At 39.7% G+C, this 24,591-nt stretch overlaps 1 protein-coding gene across 1 annotated transcript in view; it reads left to right on the top strand.

Moving 5' to 3' along the window:
• Positions 1-5,145: 5,145 nt before the first annotated feature.
• LTK (leukocyte receptor tyrosine kinase) overlaps positions 5,146-24,591 on the top strand; it is a 95,535-nt gene continuing 76,089 nt past the window's right edge. Inside the window, exons 1-2 of the mRNA XM_032692171.1 lie at positions 5,146-5,204; positions 10,891-10,893. Coding sequence (XP_032548062.1) covers positions 5,162-5,204; positions 10,891-10,893 — 46 coding nt within the window. The 5' untranslated portion in view covers positions 5,146-5,161. The remainder of the gene's footprint in view (positions 5,205-10,890; positions 10,894-24,591) is intronic.

Below are 24,591 nucleotides of genomic sequence, written 5' to 3'. Positions count from 1 at the left end.
AAAAGGTTACATATTGATTCCCATGCAACTCTTTCAACCCCCTTGTGGCTCAATGAAGAGTTGTTCTGTGGCTAGACTGTGATACTTCACTGAACTCCAGATATCCCTCGTACCTGGTTTCTCTATTAGATGACATCAGGTGCTTATAGGAAAAATCAAGTGCCTTCTTATGATGTTGCTGCAAGAGCAGATGTCCAGTCACTGCTGTGGGAAATGATTTGTGATTTAAACCCAAGATCTCAGTAAGAAATTGTGAGTCATTCAGGTGTCTGTGAGCTTAGGGTGCTATCGAAAGAAAAGTGCTTTTGCATCCATAGGCTCCTAGTAAATTGTGGTCATATATGTTGTCAGATGAGGTCACTAATTCTAATTGTACGCAGCAGGCTGTTCAGAAAGTGCAATTTCCTGGGAATGTTACACAGCAACTGACTCACAGGGTGGCTTTTCTTGTGTGACACACTCCTGTGACTTTCAAACTGTCTTGGCTTCCATTCTGTTGTTTTGTTTCACAGTTATGAGTTTTCTGTTTTGGGCAAATGGCAGGAGCTCCAGGTACTCCAAGTCATTTTTGGATTCCTGCTTTCCCTCAGCTGTTTCCTCAGATAGCTACAAGTCCCCAAGGGCTCTTGAAATCCATTTCTAGTAGCACAGGCACTCTCGTATTCAATTTTCCATTGAATGAAATATCAGCAAGTGACAAGACATGGTTTGTTGGTGCCATGCTCTAATTTAACAGGGTTGAGTATGGCCTCTATCATTTTTTATTAGTAGGTGCTTTATTATTTTGACACTGCTTTCTACTGACCTGTTGTACTGGAAATAATGGGGACTTGTAGTGACATGCTTCGTACGTACTTCGCTGCAAACTGCTAAATCTCATATTCATTAAAGTTGTCCTGTTGTCAGACATTACTAATGCAGGTACTCTAAAATGCAGCAAGGGTAGTAGTGACATGCACAAATGACTTCTTAGATATATTTTCTTCTACATAGGTATGAATTTGATAGTCTAGGACACAAATAAGTTGGTTTGCTTCCAGCAGCAGTGGCAAATACCTACTTTGCTCTAGGGCATTATATTTTTTTCCCTCCTTACACACCTACATCTTTGCCTCTCTTTCTGGCCTATGCCGCAAGCATGACAACAATTTCCTCAAACTTGCTGCTTATCTGATGCTGGTGTAAAATATCATTGGTGCTACTTTTAGATTTTAAACCTGTAAATGAATCTGTGCATGTCCTTTTTAACACTTTTTTCCTCTGGTGTCTGAGGATTTAATTTGCATTGAAACCAAGTCACACTTAGCAATTAAATTTAGCCCTTTTTTACCTATTATAATTTTAAGGGGTGAAGCCTGTCTATTAGCTATTATGCTCCATTTAGTGTAACTAGTCTTATCTGTGGCACTGGCCCCACTTACTTTTTGTAGGGGCTTGCCCTCAACAATGTCTGCAGCAATAAAAGTCCACATTTTGTCTGATACCAGATAGATACTTTTTCTTAAATAGCTTATGTGTGCAACAGATATAAAATCTAGTTCTGGATATTTTTTCTTCGTCGTTCCTTCGTAAAGTACTCCAGAGACCATGTGTCTAACCATCATCAGATCTTGCTTAGTTTTTATGGAACATTGAAATAATATATTTGAAACCAAAACACTTTTGTAGCCATTTTCCTTGTGGGAAAGGTTAGGCTGAGAATTTCCAGGTCCCTTAGGCTCTAAAGAGTTTTATGATTAGTTGTAGCTCACATAGTTCTTCCATGCATGAAGACATGAAGCTTTAATGGCTATGGAGTAAAGCCAAAACTTCTTTCTTTATTTATGTATACTAATTTGTTTTATGGATAAGTGACTGTTCTCAAAGTTTGACTATAGAACTTTTAAAAATTATCAATATTCTCAGTAGAAGAACCCAATGACAACCTAATTTTGTGCTTAGATACCATCTTGGTGACTGAGACATCTTTGGTTAATGTCTTCAGATTTCCAGATTTTTTGTAAGAGTCAAATGCTATGTCTGTTAAACAGTTTTGTAGAGCAGCATTCAGGATGCTGAGGTGGGTTGACTGAGCACAAATTTCTTTATATACCTTATATTTCAAACAATTCTGTACTCCTTCATCTTAGTATGTCCAGACTGTATCACCTCACTACATTCACCTTGCTCTTCTGGATATTATTTCCATTATAAGGAATTTTTGTTTATCTTTTGCCCTATATCTTGTTTTTCATGCAAGGTTTATGAGATCTCTGGCTGCATTTTTCTCATATTTTTCTTAGATCAAAATGTCGTTATACAGACTTTCGTACTGGATAGTCTATCAAAAATGTGCTTTATCTTTCTGTGCTGTGTGCAGTCCAAAAGAGAACAGTATCTCCCAAAGAAGGCATTGAAGCAAGGTGAACATTTGCCTTGCTTTGTGTCCCATGTAGAAATGCATTTGCAATCAATCACCATAAAAATACTTTCTTGTTTGTGTGAGAAATATTTCTCACTGTTTATAATTTTTGTCCCCTGAGTGTACATGTAAGTGAAAACTCCAACTTTTTTGCTGGCAGTGACTAGACCCTCACTGCTGGAGCTCTGCTTGCTCTGTGGCTAAGTGCCTCATCTCTCTTCAGTTCTGAGGCATTTTCTTGGTAGCATGGTAGGAACTTGTCTTGCAACCCCATTCCAAATGTTTTTAAGATGTTATGGGTTTAGATCAAAGTTCTGTGCAGCCCTCTGTGTTGTGTTTACAACAATGGATGCCCTCAGAAGAACATAAGAATAGGATAAGCAAATATACTTCCCTCTCCCGGACTCTTATTCCTGTGTTCCTCAGCCAAAAATGGTATCATTATTTAAGATAATTTAGCTAGTATCCAGACTCTGGTAGTGCTCTAGCTTGTACATTAATACAGAGTTTAAAAGCTTGTAATTGTCACAGTTGCTTCTGGACTAGCAGTTCAGTTCTCTGATGATGCAGCATTGTCCATTGCTCCTAATTACCTCTACAGAGATTTCCTCTGCATTAGTGGTGTTGCTGCCATTCTCTTGTTATTGTTGAACATCCTCCTGCATCACTTGCAAACTGTTGGTGAGTGGCACTTGCTTGTAGTACCTGCCCCTATTTCAAAATGATGGGCATTGTTCTGTCTTCTGTTGTTTTTATACTCTGTATATCTTCTTATGTTTTTCATTGTGAAACACTTGTTTATCCATGTGTCTTTAAAAGCTTTGAGTCCCTAAAAAAGTTTTTGTTTGGACTGGGTGACATCCTTTGCTTGACAGATGTGGATTATCTTGCCAAGGATTAATTATGGACCTTCCAGTAGACCAAGGTCTACTTTCCTGAGCCAGGACTCAACCTTTTGAAACTGTCCAATGAGACAGTTGGTCAGAGATTAGTCACCTTCTCCTCTGCTTTTACTCTCTGCTTAAAAGCATCACATGCATCTATCTCTTTTTTATGGAATGTCTCACATTTCTGTAATGAGCCTTAGAATTCATCTGTCTTTGTGGCACTAACTGAAAACCGTGGAAAATCTGAATATCTTTAAAACTGAGTATTATCAGAAACAGTGTTATTTCGTCTGTTCTGCTGCTGCTACCAGTTCCTTGCACATACAGATTATTTACATTTCTGTTCATGGGAGGGTTTAGATAGGCACGGAAATTCCTGACATGCCCCTACTTTTTACCAATTTGAGTAAAAAAAATTACCTGCTTTGCAATCCCAGAGCCTCAGCCAAGAAAGTTATTTATGAAGTGATGGAAAGCTGGCAGCATTTTTTTCTTTTTCTTTTTTTTTTCCCTGGTGTTAGTCTATTACTTTGCTTGGGGGACAGTTTATATAAATTTAATAAGAAGCCAATACTGTCTGTCTTCCTTGCTACCACACTTTCGTAATTGATGTGACCATAGAGGAAAACTTCAGAATGATGTTTATTTCCAAACCATCCAGGTTGTGTTCAAAAATAAGATCCTGTAAACCTTTTGAAAATAGTAATGTGTTACTGAACAAAGAGCAAATTCGTAGTACCAAATATATGGTTATGGTGCAGAAGCAAATTCTACCCTTGAGCAGTGCATACTTCTCATAGATATCAGTGAAAGATTCACAGAAGGCTATATAAATTAATTAAATTTTTAGTCTAATCTGTGAACCACAATTAAAAATAAAATGCAAGCTTTTGCCTTAAAAGTGCCAGACACACCGGACCTATCAGGGTTCTAATTTATGTCAGCTGCAAATCTCTCCAGTGCCTGCATCATGAATGGTACTGTACTCAAGACTCAGGTACTACCTGTTAAATTCACAACAGCCAGAATAAATTATGCTAATTTGGACCAAAGCACTCCTTATTTAGAGTAAGGTTATCCACATGAAGAATCAATCAGAAAGAGAGTATTCTGATTATTAAAAAGAATAGCAATTTTAGAATAAACTCTCCATCAAGGAAAAACAACATGCAAACAAATTGAAGGCAGAGTGAAATACTGTAATTGAAGGGTTGATGGACCAGAAGAAAAAGGAGTTTAACGAGGAAAGTGATTGAAGAGTGAATGCACAAGCTTGCAGGTGGAGTACCTATGCTTTCCTGTGCTCCAGGTCCTCACTGCGTTTCTCTCCAGCTGAGGCTGTCTTGTGCAGGAGTTAAGTGGTTATAAGTGAAGTTAAGAGAAGAAAGATGGGTATCTAGGCTGTGTAAATTTTCTCTTTCAGGGCAGTTAGTGAATGGGCTTTCAGGCCAAGAGGATCATCTCTATAATCTTAGACACGAGCTGAGTTTGGTCCAAGCAGTGTGTGTCGTTGAGCCAGCTGCAAGGGAGTACTGAGAACGAGGAACAACCCAGTAAGATGCTGAATTCAGCTTTTTCCAGTGAATACTAATGCCTAAAAAATTTATAGATTGATATGTTCATGTCTGAAGCAACTGCCTTGTGGATTTGCTGATCGTGCAGCAGCGGTATGCAAAACGGGAGGAGGAGGAGGGAAGGAAGGGAGGGTGGCTCTAGGACCCATACGAGCAGGAGGTGGGAATTCTCCTCCAAGGCAGCAGGAGCCCGAGCCCGAGCCCGGTCTCAGAGCTCCAGCGGAGCCCACAGGAAGAGCCTAGCACATCCCCTCCAGAGCCCCGCACCCGGTTGCGACCTGCCCACACCCCGCAGAGCCATGGAGCGGCTCCCACAGCTGGTGCTGTGTGTTGCCATAGTGGGTAAGTAACTTATTTTTCTTCCCATCATCTCCTTATGGTGCAAAGTCCCTCTTATACCCAGAGACTCAGACTTATTTCATTGCCCCTTCCCTTTTGCCTTTAAACCCGAAAAGCATTATTTTCAAAACAGTGGGGGAGAAAGGGGGATGGGAAGAGAAAGTACTGGCATGAAACACACATAAAGTGGGAAGAAAAATCTTGATGGTTATTGATTCTAAGTAAATTTTGTTCAATGAAATGAATAGGTGATCTGTAGTTTTAGAAAGGCAGATGCTGTTGAGGCTCCGAGGCTGGAAGCAGACAGTGCCATTGTACAAGGGTTCAGCAGGAAACTAACAGCTATAACCCAGGACTATTTTGCTTCTCCGGTTACTGGATGGTTTTCTTTGGGACTATTTTAGAAAGGTGGGTGAAAGTAAAGCTGCAGAGTAGTGAAGGTCGCTTACAGGAAAAGGCGTAGTTTGGAGAGGATGCTTTGTCTAAGGAGAGAGATGAGGGACACAGATGAAGGGAGAAGAGGTTGGGAGTATGAAAGACGGAGTTATGAGCTCCCACCTAGAAAGTGGTGCTCAGGCTGAGTTTTGACAGAACCTTTGTGCTGCTCTGTTTGTCACTGTCAGCTTTGGTTCTGAAACACAACATGAGAAATGAAAGAATGGCAAGAGAGGAGGGAGATAGTAGGAGGGAAGCTGCAGTAAAAGGAGAGAAGTTGTGAGGTGGCAGCATGCACACAAGCAGTGATGGGAGAAGAAGGTAGGAGTGGGACACATTTACTATATGTGCACAGTGGCAAGAAAACTCTTTATGAAAATCAGGAGAGAAAACCTGTATCAAAACACACTGAACTTTTCAGAGAGCTGCAGTTATGGTAGTATGCCCAGCGCAGAGACAAGGACTACAATTTGACCCTTAGACAAGGATCAGGAGACACTTCTGTATTTCTCAGTGTAACAAATAATATAACTTTCAGGCAGGAAAGGAGAAAAAGCAAACAAGCTGTTGGGCCCTAAAGCTAGCTCTTTCTAGTGCAGTGAAATTCTCTCTCTGGCTAAATGATGCACTTGTGTATATTTACTTTTATATGAAGACACATGGAGACATCAGTTTTTAATCAGATTTCATAATTTATTTCTATTGACAATTATATGCCAAGGCATAGCACAGAGTTTTTGATTGCAGCCTTCTTCTGGCCTGTTATTCCTATTGGGATGACGGAAGTTGCTTTACTCTCAAAGGGTCCCAGGACAAGTGTACTTCATGCAAGCAGAGCTGTATGTCCCCATAGCCTCAGCTTTCATGGTATGTGATCTCATCAGGAACTAAAAAATTTCATCCCAATGTTTTTGGTGGAATGACTTTCAACATGCAAGTAAGGTTAACATAAGGAATATATATATTTATATTTGCTGTGTATCCAAGTCTGTGATATGAAGCATAACTGTATTAGAAAAGAGGTAAAAAAGGGTGTGTTTCAGAGAGAGCAAGTAAAGAGCTAAATGAAAATAAACGTACATTTTACAATCTCTGTCCAATCTTCTGCCAAAAATAATCTCAATCACCCAGGGAGAGACTTGGATGCATGAGCATTTAACTGTGTAGCTGCTGTCACAAACTTCACATGAGGTTTGCTTATCTCACGGAGCTATTATGGTCAGCCTTCAGATTCTACAGAAATTATTTTGAAAACCACTAGTGTTTCCAATGAGGAATTTTTCCTGGAGCATATTCTTGGGGTGACTTTACATTTTCTTCTTTATTTGGAAAGACCAAGGTCTTAGTGATGAGGGAATTTGCAGGTCCTCTTTTCTCTCTTTTGTTTTACTGGCTGGCATATGCCTTTCTAGTGAGCACTATCATAAAAGGATGATTTCAGAGTTCCCATCCATTGAAAATTTTTGGCACACCAAAACACTGGAGGATATTTGAACTCCTCTTGGTGCAAAAATTAAGACTCTACGAGAAAATTCAGAAAGTTGTAGAGAACAGCAGCAGAAAAAAACCCTGAGAAAGAAACCCCCCAAACCAATAGTAACAAAACCGGGAAAGGATTCAGTGCATCAATGTGCGTTGTTCAGTGTCAAATGAATTTCACGATCATTCGGAGGCTGAGGTTGCACTCTAGCCCCAGATCTCAGGAGATGGCTAGAAAGAAAGAGGACACTGGATGAATATCTGGGAGAGTTTTCTTTTTATTTTAAGCCCTGGTATTACTTTGAGCCTTCATATTGCATGATTTTCTTACTATTACTTGAGCCTGATACAGGTCAGTCCTTTTCTCTTCTATGAGAAAGTGGATTGTGCTTGGCCAGGTGTAATACTCTTGCTTTTGAATATGGAAAGCAAACTATTTGCAAAATTACAGTACAACATACATCCTGAGCAAAGCTCAAACACCTTTCCAAAAATATGGTCATGCTTACGTCATTCCTGGATGCTTGCATCTGTCTAACAAACAGTTTTCAGAAGACTCAAATATTTTGTTTCTCTCCCTGGTTTTGTCTGCCTCTCAGAACTGAGCTGGCTTGTTTTGTAGAGGGAGTATAAACTGGTTCAAGTTCAATCAGTCCACACGTACATGAAGATATAGGAGTACCTCATTCTGTCATAATCCAACTTAAAATAAACCTGTACATCTATCTCACTTAGACAAACCTTTAGTGCTTTGTGTATCCCTTTGTCTGGAGAAGAGCATGCCAAGAGTGGAAGTGATGGTACCCTGTGTTCTCTTTTGCCTTTTCATTGAAGAACTTTTCTCTTATTTTCTTCTTCTTGTGCCTGTTTCAGTTAAAGTGGCACACAGGTATAGTAGTGGTTTCATTTAAATGGTTCCAAGAAGGACAGCACCCAATGATCCTTGAAATTTGTTTTAGGAGTTAGATCCACAGTCCTTTACTGTGCAAATGACATCATAATTCCATATACTGTGCCCAGTCCAGATACGCAATTCAAGGCACTATGACTGTCACTGAAAGTCAAAGATTGGGTGGATGCCTTGAAATAAGAACATGACAGTTCTTTTTAAGCATAAACATTACAAAGTTGAGGACCCTTTGAAATACAGAGGAGAAGGATATGATAGATATATGGGAATCCCACAGTAAGGGATCACATGCAGATAAACACTGGGGATTTGTAAACTACATCAGGACAGAGGACTAAGTTGGAGAAGGAAGCAATCAGGTAGTGAGCCATGTGTGCTGTTTCTTTAGAGCTGAAGACAATGTCTTGTGATCAGCCATAGCAGAAATCCATCTTCCTGTCTGTGTTACATAGCTGCACAGTTTCTAATTAATCCGTAAGATCAAAGTTGGAGAAAAGGATGCCCCACTCCAGCGAAGTTTCAAAAGCATTCCTCTCCCACCCCCTGGAGACCTAAACAGATACACAGTAAGGTCCCTCTCTTCAGCCTGCTTGTATGAGTGAGAGGGTGCACACTGGCTGTGCTGGAGTGTAGAAGTGCATCTGTGATGTGTCGGACAAGATTGGAGAGAAATTTTCATCTCAAATTAATTTTACTGAAAAATGTTGATGTGGTAACACTAAAATGCTTTATAAAGTGGTCTAAGTTTGAGCTGTTATGTTTGGTCATTTTGTTTTTTGTGTGCACCAGTTAGTTCATATTGAGACATTCAAATGAGTCTACCTGTTTTAATTCCCTTTTTTTTTCTAATCCAAACTTTTGCTTAGAGAAGTCTTTCATTCAGAAATCTGAAACCTTTTTTTAAAAAGCGCAAAACATGACTTAATATAAAATGTTTTGTTTTGACATGAACTGTTCTACTCCAGCACTCCCTGAAAAGTATTGGTCTTTGCAATTTTACAAAGCTTCTGAAAGATTTTTATGTTGACCTGTGAGAGGGTTTGTTTGTTTGTTTGTTTGTTTTGTATTAAAGCTGCTCAGTTATTTTGTAATACCGGATACCAATTTGTATTTAGATTTGTGCATGGAGGTGGTTGTCCTTAGGCTGATGTTCATTACTGTGCATACAGACAGTGGCCGGTACTGTTTGTAGTTTGATATTGGATCAAGACCCTCAGAAATAAAGGAAAAAAGGTAACTTTTTGCAAAATTTTAGTAAAAGAAGCAGCACAAAGCAGCTGCTGAGAGGAGAGGCAGGTGAGCTCTTTCCAGGAATAAATGGAGAAGAAAGAATCCACAGGGTTCATAGTTAACTCAAATTGATGGACCTCTGTGGGAATACAGTTACAGCAGTGTAACATCTTGCCTTCTGTATCCGGAGACTTTTATCTGAGACTCTTACGGATAAGCATGATTCCTGTATTGAATCCTTAAATCAGAGGAGGAAAATAATGACATTAATTATGTTAATTAATTGGATCAGGCGTATAGTCTTTTCCTGTCTCTCAGCATCAGTCCTTCCTCTTACAATTCCTCTTCCTCCCATTCCATGATAATTGCTTCCCTGCTTCTCTCCTCCTCTGGCATGTAACAAACCCAGTGTTTTGATGTGGCCTGCTATCAGCAGGACATGGCGTGCATAAAGATGAAACCTGTAGCAGGTAGGAGAGCAGACCAGCTTGGAAAAAGGGTGAGCTGTAATGTTTGATAAGAGGTGACTTGCAGCTGGTCTGACAGATGTGCTCTGAGTGCATAGGGAGAACTGAGCTCTCTTATGAGAGTGGTGACAGATCACACCAATGTGTTATCTGTTGCAGGAGGAGCACGTAGAACCTTTGTTTCAGACTGTGACTGGTTCAGCATCATTAGTGGCTGGAGAGTCTGTGCCTGGGGAATGTCAGGTTCCTGCCATTTTATGCTGGATATGCAAGAGGGAAGCTCGAGGGGTAGTTGAGTAAATGTGGCATCAAGACCTCCCCAGGTCTCTGCAAAGTCTAAAGGACTACAGCTCCCAGGCACTTGACAGGATGTCACTGAAGCATTTTGCCTCCCTGTTAGAAACATGTGCTGTTTCTAAGAGCTTTTCTCAAGGTGGTGTACCTCCACACTGCAACTTCTCCCAATGTGTATCATACCAGCACAACTGGACCCCAAGCAGTAATGAAAACAGAGGGAAATTACATAAAAGATAACAGAGGTGACATTCCAGTCTTCCTCACCTAGAAAAAGCAACTCTGTCATATGTACTGGGTAAATAAAGGCCTCAGAATTTCAGGGAGATGCTAACCCACAGGTCTTTCTTGGAGAATTTCAGATTGGTTTTTTATATATGCTCTTTAACATAAGGCTGACTGGAAAAACATGAAATTTTACACAATTCTCCACTTGTCAGTTAAAAATTTGTTAAGAGTTCCAGCTCACTTTATTTTAGGCAGTTGGACTACCTGATTGTTGCAGGTCCCTTCCAACTGAGCTATTCTATTCTGTATAAAGGTAAAAACCTCCCTGACAATGGCATTGGTTGAGTTTAAAAAGCTACTGTACAGCAGTCCAGTAGAGTTAGGGGTAGTCAAGAATGAGACCGAAGTAGAGAATTATAGAATTAAAAGTGAAGTCTTTTCAAAAGCACAGATTTATCCTTGCAACTCAGCTTAACTTTTGCCCTGTCTGATGGGAGAGCCGTGTCTTTTAATAAAACGTCACAAATTTTCAGCTAATTGGTGTCTGAAATCCCATAAGCTTTGGTTTATCAGCCAAGAATGATGCATTTATTCATGCATTTCAGTTGCTCAGTTAGGTCTTTGGTTTGGTTTTTTTTTTCCCCAGTTGGTACCACAGCATGTGTTTGAAGGCATAAACAGCCAAACTTTCTGGGATTAGAGCATCCACACTTCTGTGTCTATGTTTATGGTGATACATATTTATATACTAAAAATATAGGAGTGATAAAGTAACTGAGTGAGAGTGACACTAGGAAGTGACCTGAAGGGATGTGACGGTGTTTTGTTGCGCAGAATCAAGTGCAGGAGATGAGAAGTGACTGTTCCTACGTTGTCTTGATGAGTTTTTATGCTATCCAGGAGCCAAGAGAAACCCAGACTGGAACTTTTTTCTTGCCTTGAATCAGAACTGACCGAATAATAGCAGTCGTATTGGAACTTCAATGAGAACTAAACTGGATAGGTTAGTGGTTAAGAATCACAATTCACTGAAATCACACTTCCCACAGCAGAGATGATGTTGGAAGCACCTGCTTCCCTGCAGTAATGCAAAACTCATTTGGGTGGCTCTGCAGCTGTGACCAAGACCTTTTTCTATGTGCTGAGGGTGAACTATTGAGCGCTTGGGCTCTTCCCTTTGTAGCTCTGCCTCACAATATCTGCTCTGCTTTCCTGGCCTTAGGGAGCAGGAGGAAACTGTGGGGATGTACAGAGAGGATAGGAGGTGGCCAGATCTGGACAGAGGAGCAGGATGGAGGTACTCTTTACCAATGGAGACCAGGAACCCAGCCAGTGTGGTTTTGGATTACCAAAAAAAGGGTTAGCAGCTGTCAACCGAACTTGAGCAACCTCAGGCAAAACTGAATTCAAACTGGAATTGAACTGAACAACTGCTTTTCTTTACTGGATAATTCATTTGGCAGTTTTGCAGACCCTGATGCCTTGACTAATATTTTAGACAATGTAAGGAACATGGATGATTATGCTTACACGCTTCTAATACCTTAGCTTGATTTTTTTTTTCATTTTCTGTTTCTGTTGTTTGATTTCACTGCAGTATTAATTTTCCAAGTATCTGCTATCTATAGTTTTTTTCCCTACTGATCTCTTGGTGATTAAAACCTATTTACTATTTTGACTTCGGCAAATAGAATCGTAGAAAAGCATGACTGCTTGACATTTTCATGGTCTTTAACATGTTTTTAGAGTTTTCTGTGTGGCATTCTCATGTGTATTGTGCTGGAGTTCAGATTTCTTCACCTGAGTAACACTTTTAAAGTGTGTAATTCACAACAGGAACATTTTCTGTGTTTACAGTCACTGCAGGACCCCAAATAGTATTTAAAATCTCCAAAAGAAACTTTCTTTAACCCTATGCAGGCTAACAGTTTAATACCTAGAGTTTAATGAGACACTGTACTTCATGAATTTTATAAGCCCTGATAGCACAGTCATTACTTTCACTATTTTTTCCGACTTTCCTGAAGTCCCTCATACCTCCTGAACATTCAAGATCTATCAGGCTTTTAACAGAGTTTAAACTGTCCCAGAGTTTGACAGTTTGTGTCTGTCAGTCTGTGGCAGTCCTAGAGAAGAAAGTCAGTAAAAACTGTAAAAAATAACCTTGCAAATTAGTTATAAGCGCTGACTCCAGACACAAACATTTTGCTTCCCCTCTATAAGCTATTTTCATTTTTTATTCGCTGATAGATTTTGGACAGGGCATAGCTTTTTTTATTTCTTACCTTTCTATTTTGATCCCATACGTTTTTTCTCCTCTCTTGTGTGCCTTCCTGCGCATATATATATGTTTGAAAATTAATTAAAGGAAAAATCTGGTGGGGTTTTTGGTTTGGGGTTTTTGATTATTTTTTTCTTTAGAGAGAATTATTTTTTTTTTACTTTTTTTAGAATCTGAAAGGATGTGGAAAACCCCTTTGCTTTAAACAAGTTGTCTTTCCCACTTTCCTCATTAGGTGCAGTTATCCAAAGCTCCTCAATTCTCAGGGATTGCTTGTGGTTGTTTGTGATAATATTTTAATTACATATTTTATATATAGATCACAATTTTGCAGGGGTTTGTGTGTCATGTGACTCTATAGGCTACCAGCTATTTTAATCCAACCAAGAGTTATTTTTCAATTAAGCTTCATCAGAAATTACAATCACTTCTGTACTAAGGTACTTGTGTAGTAAGCTAGAGAAGTTGTTTTATTACTGATAGAAACTGCTTTGTGGCTGCAAGAAGGAAGACTGACCAGAAGCAACAGCCCAATTAATAGTGTTACTGACATTCCTCTGCCAAGAATGGTGGGGGATAATTTATGTCAAGTAATTATGGTTTAACCCCAGGCAGCAGCCAAGCTCCACACAGTTGCTTGCTTGCTCCCCCACTAGTGGGATGGGGGAGAGATTCAGAAGGGTAAAAACTAGAAAATTCATGGGTTAAAATAAAGACAGTTTAATAGGGAAAGCAAACGCCACACATGCAAACAAAGCAAAACAAGGAATTAATCCATTGCTTCCCATGGGCAGGCAGGTGTTCAGCCATCTCCAGGAGAGCAGAGCCCCATCATAAGTAAGAGTTACTTTGGAATAAAAATGCCACCACTCCAAACATCCTCCCTGCCCCCTTCTCCTTCCTTTTTACTCCTCCTTATACTTTATATACTGAGCATGATGTCATATGGTATGGAATATCCCTTTAGTCAGTTTGGGTAAGTTATCCCAGCTTTGTCTCCTCCCAGTTTCCCATGCACCCACAGCTTCCTTGCCAGCGTGACAGTATAAAAAGCAGAAAAGGCCTTAGTCCTGTATGAGCACTGCCCAGCAATATCAAAAACATCACTATACTATCAACCCTGTGTTCAGCACAAATCCAAAACACAGCTCCATACCAGTCACCGTGAAAGAAATTAACTCTGCTCCAGCCAAAACCAGCACACAAGTAAATGTAGAATTTCAGTGATAGAAGTGGTGATTCTTCTGTTGGTTTCTTAGGGCTCTTGAGACTGAGTGAACATGAAGGAGGTAAACATTTGGTCAATGTTTAGCTTGTCTCTCCAGCATGCATGTCCATCTTGACCTCTTTGGCCAGCTCCCAAGTGACAGCATGGTCTAATCTCTGCTGTGTCAGTCAGACTGTGGGGATGCTTTGAAATTTCTTTTTTGTGCATCATTGTAATGTTCCAGTTATGATGTGACCCTACACAGGTTGTGTTAGGTACAGCTGAGGAGATGCTGACTGCTGACCAAGGACAAGAAAGGGAGCCAGTCTCCCAGTGGAGCCAAAAGGAAGGTGGGCTAGGGAGGAAGGAATTGTTCCGGAAAACCCTTAATCTGTTGTTTTTTATTGAATCTCTCCCCACAGTCATTGAAATAAGTGTCTTGTGAACTAACCTGTAAGATTAGATGCCTGAATTTAGACTATGTCTAAATACACCCTGATATAGCTGTCTATATACCCTGTCCATGTACCTTGGTACAGCGATATCTGCTTTTCATTCTCTGCAAAGGAACAAGTGCTTGATACCAGTGCTTGATGCTCAATGTCAGTGAGCTGACAACAGCCTTATGAATTGGTACAACTGTGAAAATACCTACAATCCTGTTTTACTAAGTAGAAAAATATTGTTCTTAGCTGTTGTGGTGGCTTGACACCACCATCTAGTTCTGGTTTTGACAGTTCCTTCTTTTTGGATCATGTTAGTTTTTTTGCATCCATCTAACAAAAATTTTAACAGTTTTAGAGGAAAAAATTCAGTCTAATAGTCTGAATCCTATCACTGATGCTACATTACTGAGGAATAAGGTATACATCATGGTGCTGTGTGGCCTTCAAGTCTCCCCCTTAGCCCTTAAGAGAGAATAGTCTGTTTTCAACTTTGACCCATGCCATGTAGAGTGTTGTTAAGAGAAGGTGCTCTTACAGATTTAAGGATAGGACTGAACCTGCTCAGAAGATGTAGACCTGGGGTTTACATTATCGTCTTAAAGGAAGACACTGAAAAAATTTGAACCCAGGCTTAAATTTTATACACAAAATATTTTATTAGTTCTAGCATGCACAGAAGTGCTCCTATGAGTTTTTTAAAAAAAGTCAGCCACATTTAAGAATACTCTTAAGCATGTCCTTTCATTCTTGGTGACCCAAATACAAAAAGGAGCAAAAAATAAAGCTGGTGAATGTACCTTTGCTTAGTCTTTCTGAACTTAGCAAAGGGTAAAAGTATAGCAAGCACTGTTTTTCTGCTACCTAAACTATCCAAACTCAGGTTTTACATCAAAAGATAGGGTTAAAAATCATCAAATTAAACCAAACATATTTATGAGCCATCTGGTTTCTGAGTCTTTCCAGTTTGTGTTTGCTATCCTGGGTAACTATTAAGTCATTTTTGTTGCTGTAATTTTCATGTCATTACATGGCTCAGAAACTGCATGTTTAGGAAAAACACTGTAGAGAACTGAATTCAGCATAGAATTATAAGCACTGGCAGCACTGGAGACATTTATCATTCTTTCAATCGTACTAACGTACTACTGAAAGTAAATGTACAAAATAAATCAATTTTTTCTTTTAATATGTCCTTAAATTTAAGTTGGACAAAGAGAACTGGAAGGCTGTATTACCTATCTCTTTTACAATATGGTAAGGGGAGTCAGATTTCCAAGGACTGATTTCCAAGCTTTCCATATGATTTGAGGAAGACTACTTAGTCCTGGTGCCTTAATCCTTGTCCTATTTTGCCTATTTTATCTCCCTTCTTCAGATATGGTGAGATATGTTCTTCAGATATGTTCTAGTTCCTTGAAATAGATTCAGCATGCAGAATTTTTTTCTTTTTTTTTTTTTTAAGTATAATTAAGGGAAATTTGTAACTCAATTTCAGTGGAAATTTGCTTTGAAAAAAGTTTATTCTTTCACATCGAATGTTGGGTTACTGACAAGAGTTTTCTAACAGCATTGGCTTTTGCATTGGTGGAGGAAACAAAAATGTTCTCCTTAAAAGAGTGCATTTTTAATACTTTTCCATAATATATACTTGTCTGCTCCTGAGAAGGCACAGCACTGGTGAATAGATGTAAAGTTCCCTCTTGTTTTCCTGGTGACCTGACTGATATTCTTCATGCCAGCTTGGTCATTTTGATCACCAAGTCAATTTTCGGAGTATAGTTTCATCTTAGGAAGAAAGAGAAGATAGCTGCAATTGCCTGTATTTGTTTTCTGGGTACAAAAAATTCTGGTGCTATTTCAAAGAAACATGTTTGTGAATGCTGACTAAATACACTAATCAACTCCTCTTTCTCAGTCTCCCTCATCATTTTTGACAGAGCTGTTTTCTGAACATTATCAGTTTTACAAAGTCAAATTTGGTTTTATGGGTCTTGGAACCTTTCTGGCTATTTTGCCTGCTGTGCAAAGCCATTCCCAAGTCCTTGCACTTTGACAGCCCTGCTGCCATGTCTTGCTCTTTCTCATGTGGCTTGGTATCTCTTATACACGGTGGATAGGAGTACTTGGCAGGTTGATCTTAGTGAAGGATGCACTGGTGTCTTTAGGTCTTGTGAGAAGTACACAGCTTGTTTCTCTAGTTCTGTTACTCACACCTGGTAGGAGCTTTAAGAAAACATAAAACAGTCACCTCATTCTCTATGCCTTTAGTGTCAAAGCCTAAATTCCCAGATGCATAAAGAGGAAGGAATAACTGTATGCAAGTAATAAAGCACACATTACTCAGGCTAAGTGTGCTTTGGAGGCAGGCATTACTTAGAGCACCAGAGAACCCTAGCTATGATGCAAGGAAGACATCTAAAATCTTGGCTGACAAACTGTTTAATACACCACTTAAATTTGTGCTCAGTTTTACATTCCACCTTTTCAGCCTCCTCAGAGTGTTTGTTTGACTACTTTCCTCTTCCAGAGTCCAGCTGGCATTGAGAGGCTCAGCTGTTAGGAAGCCCATTTGGGAGTTTCAGCTGGCACTGGCTGACTCTACATGCTGCTGGAGCACTTTCTTGCAAAGTTAAGGTCCCTGCCTTGGAAGCTGGCAATTTCTAGCTGAGGATGTGAGGAAGATGTTTGAAAGATGTTTGACTCTAGAGCTGACAGGGCTATGCTGTGGAGGTAATAGCAGGACTAGGTGTTTGTTCCCCTTCATTGGCACGATAACTGCATTTTCTTCAGAGACACTGCACTGCACTGGGTGCTCTCAAAAATCTTAATGTGGAGGTACAACAGTGGCCATGACTGCCTTCAAAGCCAAATGCAGGCCTCCCTGTGCCCCACAGGTTGCAGCCTGCTCCTTCACAAGGCTGTATCAATGAAACCTGCCTTACTAGCCTCCTGAGAACTGAGCTGGCTTCCTGTCATGCCTTAGAGTAACTTCAAAACCTAGTCTTCTCCGAGAAGACTATGAGTAGAAGACAATGAAGTAGAAATTCACTGTCCCAACAGCAATTACTCTCTACCCAGACCTTCAAAAATACCGTAATATAAAAAGATACAGTAAGAGATTCTAGCTTGGATACTTCAGATGTAGTTATGGCACTATGGTTGATTACACAGCACTCTTTTTCTTACCACAAGATGAAATTACTTCTCACCTAAGCCATTCATGTGTGGAGGAACACACACAGATATAGATATATACATCTCTTTGCCTGTGTGCATGTGTGACTTACGTATGAATGTTGGTTAATGTGAATCTATAATTGTCAGTGTTATAATTATAGTAAATCCTATTGGATTGCTTTTAAATTGTTAAATCAGTTAATGATTAAGTGCTGCTAAACCCTTCTGCACCCTTATCTTTTATTTTTATATCCTTTGATTCTAATTTCACTTTCCTTTGTTTGTTTGAGTCACGTGGTAACAGAGTAAAACTTGCCACTGAACTCTGTTAAAGTTGCACTTTCAAAAATTCTTATTTAAACTTGCTTTTTGCTAAAATCTTATACTGTAATTCTTGATACAGCACAAACCACTTATTCATTACAGAGAGCAAAGCAAATAGAATCTTAGAATCATTTAGGTTGGAAAAAATGGAGTCCAGTTCTTAACCCAGCACTGCCAAGTCCACCACTAAACCATGTCCCTGAGTTCCACATCTGCAGGTCTTTTGAACATTTCCAGGGATGATGATTCCACTACTTTCCTGGGCAGCCTGTTCCAATGCCTGACTACCCTCTTAGCGAAGAAACTTTTCAATGTCTAAGCTAAACATCTCCAGGTGCAGCTCGAGGCCATTTCTTTCTGTCCTGTCTCTTGTTACTTGACAGAAGAGACCAACCCCCTACTTGGCTACGACTCCTTTTGATTTGTTGCAGAGAGCAATAAGATCTCCCCTGACCCTCCTTTTCTCCAGGTTAAACACCCCCAGCTACCTCAGCTGCTCCTTGTAAGGCTTGTGCTCCAAGCCCTTCACCAGCTTGGCTGACCTTCTCTGGACACTTTCCAGCACCTGTCTTTCTTGTAGCGAGATGTTTCAACATGTGCTTCCAAAAGAATATACTATCTACTATTGACTGTGCAGTTCCCTCAGAGCTCATATGTTGTGCATGCTCTGTCACACTTCCTTGTTAGCGTAAGTACAGTGACATTCATAATCTACCTGCAAAGGAGGAGTAGCTTTTATTGACCATGTAGCTGGCTGCTGTGATCATAGGGATTCTTGGAAGTGCTTGGGATATTTCTGGTATTTACTGTGTCTTTTGCAACTTTCCGAGGCAGAGGAGTTGAGGTTTCTTCAGGGGGAGCTGGTACAGAAAGGTTGAACACTCTCTCCTCCATTGGGATGATATCTACTGGAGTACCAGGTGGGCAGTGGGAACTCTTGACAATCATATACAGGGAAGCACAGTATTACTCCAATATGTATTTGGTCTTTTCCTGTGGATGATAATCTGCTAATTACAACTACAATTTCAAGCTGTTTGGAGCTGAAAAGTAAAATGATATGCTGGATGAGCAGTTCAAGCATGATCTAAATATACAGAAACCCACAGGTTGGCATTTGGTGGGCACGGTGAGCCAAGGAACCCATCCTTGGTCTAGTAGTGCCTTTCTGGATATGAGAAGAGTATGCACTGAAAGCACAGTGTAGAATTAAAGAATGTTTCAGGCAATGTCTGTGTTAACTGTAATAAACTACATACCACTGTGAGGTGTTTTGTCACCTTGCAAGCTGTCTTCTCTAAAGGACTCCATGTTGATATACTGCGCTGGAGACGCAGCCACATTTGCTTTAGGACGTGTCACGATTCAGGCTTTTAGTGAGGATGAACAGAGAAGAAAACACCACAAGCTCTTGACCTCATGTTAGTTGTTTTCTTCATTCTGCTGGCAGGTGTCCTGGAAGCAAAGAACTAAGGCTGTCTGTTTTCATCTTAGCTTGCTCATTTGAAGCCTGATGAATTGAAACCTCATTTTTCTCCCTTGTGTGTACAGGTCTGGAGTGATTCCTTGTCAGTAAAGAAACTCTAACCACATGCCAGCAGTAGCCAGGCATTGATCTTTGGGGACACTCTACTGGGATATGTAGTCTCTTTCATAATTCTCTGATAAAGACTTGGTTAAAGCTGAAAGGAGCTGATGATCTCATACCATTTCCTCACCTATCACCTCTAAAGACTGAGTGCTCTTCTTGTGATTTCAAAAGAACTTAGTACTTCAGAGGGTAAGCAGTGGTGAAGCAGGTCTGTCCTCCAGCAGTCAGAGTGTTTCATGAATTCATTATAATAGATGTGAGGTTTTTTTCTCTTGAACAAACATAAAAGCTTGAGATATCTAGAGAATTTAATATTTATATGTTCTGTTTGTTTGTATCCAGTGTTTTTTGTGTACTTGTTTCTCAGGCATATAGATACTTTCCAGATATATCCAGAAATGCATCCAATTATGTTTCCATACCGCCTGCAAATTAAAAAGCTCAGGGCTGGTGGGAGGGACTGTCCCCAACCATTTTCTTTCAGTCACTAATGTGTTCATTAGTGTTTAATCAAATTATGAATAGTCTGAAAGGAAGTAAAAAATTTTTCCAAGAACCTTTGTTTCTTTGCAAACACTCATTCTGGTTTCTCCTATTTGATGTTCTTACACTGATTTCTCACTGGAGTGGTAGTTTTTTTGTGACACTCTCATCTCCAGCATGAAGCTTAAGATAGGCTGAAACATCTTTGAAAGGAAAGAATGAGAGGCTCCCTTGTCTTAAAATAGATTAGATCAGTGCTGGTGTGGTCTAGCTATGAGTCATTTGAGTTTTCTACTATTCATTCACTTCCATGAAGCTGCCTGAATATAAGAACTGGAGATCTTTTCAAAGCAGTTTGGGGTGTTAAGAGTATCAGAATAGCCATGATGGTATTGGCTGTGCCAGCCTACTAGAATGATTCATTAAGTTGTCAAACCCCGAAGCTCATCCTTGCAGTAATGAGAAACAGTAATATGAGGCCCTCTTCTGTGGCAGGGAAGAAATTCCTAACTTCACCATTTCAATTTTGGCACTGATTTGGAAGGGCTCCTTTAAGGGAAAGTAAGAGCTCATTATATTCAAGGACTTCTTTCAAAAGTAAAATAAACCCCTTCATGTGAAATATTGAAATATCCCACCTTAGCTGCTTTCCAGTTGAGAAGTGTGGTATTGTAGCCCAAAGATCTTGACTCCAAACCACACTTCACACTTGAAACTACACCATACTCTCTTGGAAGCCAAAAATAAAATAAAATTAAATGCAAGATAAGGAAGGATCCTTGTAGTCATAGTAATTGTTTACAAGACAACTGACTGTCTTCTGTCTTATGTGTTCTGAGAACAGTGGGAACATCATTCCCACTATCTTCTACATTCCTTTATTAAAGGGGAAAACAGATAAAAAAACTGAAACAGATGTGATCTCTATTCTGTTGGCAAAGTCAGTTTCCTACCAAAAATGGAGTGGTACAATTCATAAATCCTGGTTATGTTGTTTTAGGCCATGAGCAAAAACTATGTCATGTTTTTTCAACACAAAGGTGATTTTTTTGGATCAAAAAATAAAGTTCAGGTCTTGGCACAAATGACAAAAGTGTCTTTGAAAATAAGAAATAATATGCCAAAAAAACATAAGGTAGTCTAAGTCATACCTGACTTTTAGTCCTTTCAGGAAGTTCTGAATACCAGGGCTGTCCCACCCACTGGGAATCTGTTAAATGAAGTTCATTGCTCACAACAGTAATCCCAGTTGCAGTTTGAAAAAGACTCTCATCTGTTTCATTGTACTGGCTGTGAATGAAGGTATTCATACTGGAGAGTCACCTGTCAGATGGCAAATGCTTTGGACAGTGTGAACGAGTTTAGTCCTAATCCTTTCCACAAGAGAGTTGTGCAGATTTTAGGATACTGCCCAGACTCATCTGCCATGGAGGCTTGGCTCTCATGCTGCTCTGAAACAGTGAACAATGAAAACATCACTCCTTTTAATATTCAGCATACCATCAGGGCTCCATTCTTGTTAAGTGGTCTCACTATTAAGAAGACTGTTTATGTTGGTGCTGTGATTTGAGTTAGCATCCTAGCACTGCCTGCAAAGATTCATTTCTGGATGAATACTCCAAGTCTTACCTTTTTTCCCACAAGGTCCCTGCTAGTTCACAGCTTTTCTTTCCAACAGAGCTTTCACCAACCTCATACATACCCTAGAAAGTGATATTCTTTCATGCTACTGTGGCCTGTCAGGCCTCATTGACAAAGAACATCAACGGGGATTTCTAACAATCCTCCCACTTCTTTTTGTCCTGTTACTGTTTAGGAAGGTCTTGGTCTGTGCTGTCCATGCCTGAGATACTCTTCCCTCTAGTTGAGCCCTTTTCTTTACCTTCTTGATTTTTGACTCAGACTGGAAATGGTGCCTGCCTGCCCCAGCACTATAATTGCCTTCAGCTTGTCTGCATTGATGAGTCTGAGGTTACCTTGTAACTTGGTGTTCCCATAATTGCTGCCTCTTGCCACTGCTTTCTGTAGCTGTGCACAGACCTGCCCAACTGCAGACAACAGACTTGTGGCCAAGGCCATGGCAGCGTGGCTTCAGGTCGCTTGTGTACCATGGCACTTCCCTTTTTTACACTCTACTTGGCCCATCTCTTTTCCCCCTGGGCTGTAGCACACCATGACTTATGTGGAGCTGTCTCAATTCTTCAGAGGCACTGATGTCTGCTCTCTACTTCTGGAAGGGTGTGTTGTGATGATATCAAACTACTACCTAGTAGCTCCTCCTCATCCTCATGTCTCTTTTCTGGTATTTTTACTGATCTGTTGCTTTTTGAGTGTGTTTAATTGTCCCTTGCAGTTAGATCTGTGGCATGGTTTGTAATTTATTTATGGTGCGTTTTTTGTCAGCTGTGCTAGACCATGCAAAATATACTTCCAATTTCTTAATTATAATTCATGTAAACATGTCCATTTCTGGAGAGAGGCTGGAATAGCAGCCTGTGGTGCTAAGATAATTTCTGTCATTAAAAGTGAAAAAAAAATCCATTTACCAAGTGCTGGGTTGAGACTTTAAAAAAAAAGTGAACTATATTCTTGTTTGACAATTATATTCTTTGCATATCTTACACTGTTTTATTTGCACCTCTAATTAAATACATGTTTTTAGGTACACATAAAATTGGAAAATTAGTCACTTAATAAACTTCAAACAGCTCCTCTCTCCTTTCATCCTGTCTTTCCCTCCCTCTTCTCAATGCACATATTTTGTTTCAGTCATAACATACCTTGCAGTGTTCCTTCAGAAATGGATAGATGTCTGATCTAGGGGGGATCTCCATTCTGATTTTCAGCTAATGCACCTGTGCTTAACATTTCCTTCTTTATCACTCTTTGTTAATTATCATGACTGGGTTTCATGATACTGGTTTGTCTCTTCCTTGATGTGATTTCTATTCACTTCTCTCCATTCAATAAGCAGGAATATCCTGGGCAGTAGGTGGTTAGGGGTCAGTGCAGATTAAATAGAAACACTTTTCACTGCAGTCAGCCTAGCGATCTACCTAGTCATAGTTGAGTGGATGTTATGTCAGCTCTTTTTCTTCCACATTTGCTAATTCCTTAGCTGGAGGTTGTGCCAGTGCTGATAAAACTCATGTAGAATTTATTTTTAACTTCAATTTACTCCCCAGAGATCCATTTTGCTGGAGACCATTCTTTTTATGCTATGTGGTTGCTGGGCAGGGTCTGGTCCTTCATCTGTATTTTTTATCTTCAGAATTATTCTTTGAAGTTGCTAGGTGATGTCAAAGTCCTTCACAGCATAATATAAAAACTTTCTCCCTTTTCTACATCCTGACTCTTTTTTGGTGGCATGGAGAAAAAGAATAGGATGTGACCCTGAAGAACTTACAGGATGCATCAAAAAATGAGCAGGATTAAAAGTTCTTCTGCCCTCTTTTTTTTTGGATAACAGTCTTGGCACTAACAGAAGAAACCCCAGTGTTGGTAATGCACTGGGGAATTTAATTCAGGCTCTTGATCATGAAGAATGCAAGGGATGATGCCAGAAAATTCAGGTTTTAATTCTGTACTTTTCTGCAACCTAGTTTAGCCATTGAAGGGTTAATTCAGACATCAGTCTTTTACTGTTGTGTCAGAGGTTCTTAACACAGGTTAGGATGTACAAAGTGAATGTGTGATAAACCAATTCACTCCATGGCACTGGCAATAAAATTCCTTTTGGCCAACTTGAGCCATTCAGTGAGTAGTTTAAGCTCGTGTTTTAGACTCTTCCTGTAATGCTTTCCTCTCTCTGTTAACTAGCTCAGATTTAACACTCAAGTACTAGGTGGCTGAAGTCATAAATCCCATTCTTACATATTTACTGGACAATTTATGGTAAGACATAGTTTAATCTCTTAACAGTACTGTTGTGCATCCCACCTTTTAACAACTTATGCCTATGAAAACTAAATTTGGACATGGAGCAATTGGAATCTCTCCTTCTGGAAAGGAATTTGGCAAATACTGAGAGGAGGCTTGTGGCAGTACTTCCAATTTTCCTGGCGATGTTGCAGAGAAATTGTAGAGGATGGAATCTTCCATGCTGCTCCATATAGATGCTGCCAAGGTACTGGTGCTAGGCATACTGCTAGATGAAGTTTAGCAAAAAATTCATGTATTTATAGTCTCATACGAAAATATGATTTGAGAAACATGATGCTTTCTGATAAAGGAAAACCACAAGACTACAAGCTCTAATACAGCTGCATAAATCTGATATGTTAACTGGAAAGCTAAATTAAGAGTTGAAATGCTTGTGTTGTAAGGGAAAAGTAGGATGAAGCAAGTTACTGAGAAAAATACTGGGCACTAGAGGAAAGTTAGCTGGTTTTAAGGTTGTATGAGCTGCATTTCCCTGGCACACAGACTGTAAACAAGAGTACATAAATGTCAGTGATCAGACCAAATAGTTTTAAATATGATGGCAAAGAATTCTCTTATGATGGCAAAGAATTCTCTTAAAAAATAAGAAACAGAAAATGCAAAGGTTGTATGTTTCTGAAAGCTGCTGTCCGTGAACAGACCTAGAAGGTCCCTGTCAAAGGACATCAGTTTATTATTCTTTTCTCTTACATGCAAAGCATCTGAATATCACCGTGGAAGGCAGGAGCTTGCTGCCCTAACACTTCCTGGTCTATTCCCTGAAGACCTAGCATGTTCTTTAATACTCTGTACCACAGAGTGGATTGTAAAGAATGCAATACCAAAAAATAATCTAACAAATGCCACTAAAAAGAAAAATCATGAAGTAAGCAAGAATGTATTTTCATACAGATTTA

This window comes from Chiroxiphia lanceolata, chromosome 6 (genome assembly GCF_009829145.1).
Source record: "Chiroxiphia lanceolata isolate bChiLan1 chromosome 6, bChiLan1.pri, whole genome shotgun sequence".
Taxonomy (NCBI): domain Eukaryota; kingdom Metazoa; phylum Chordata; class Aves; order Passeriformes; family Pipridae; genus Chiroxiphia; species Chiroxiphia lanceolata.
Note: the sequence above shows the minus strand (reverse complement) of the source record. Positions and strands in the feature narration are given on the sequence as shown.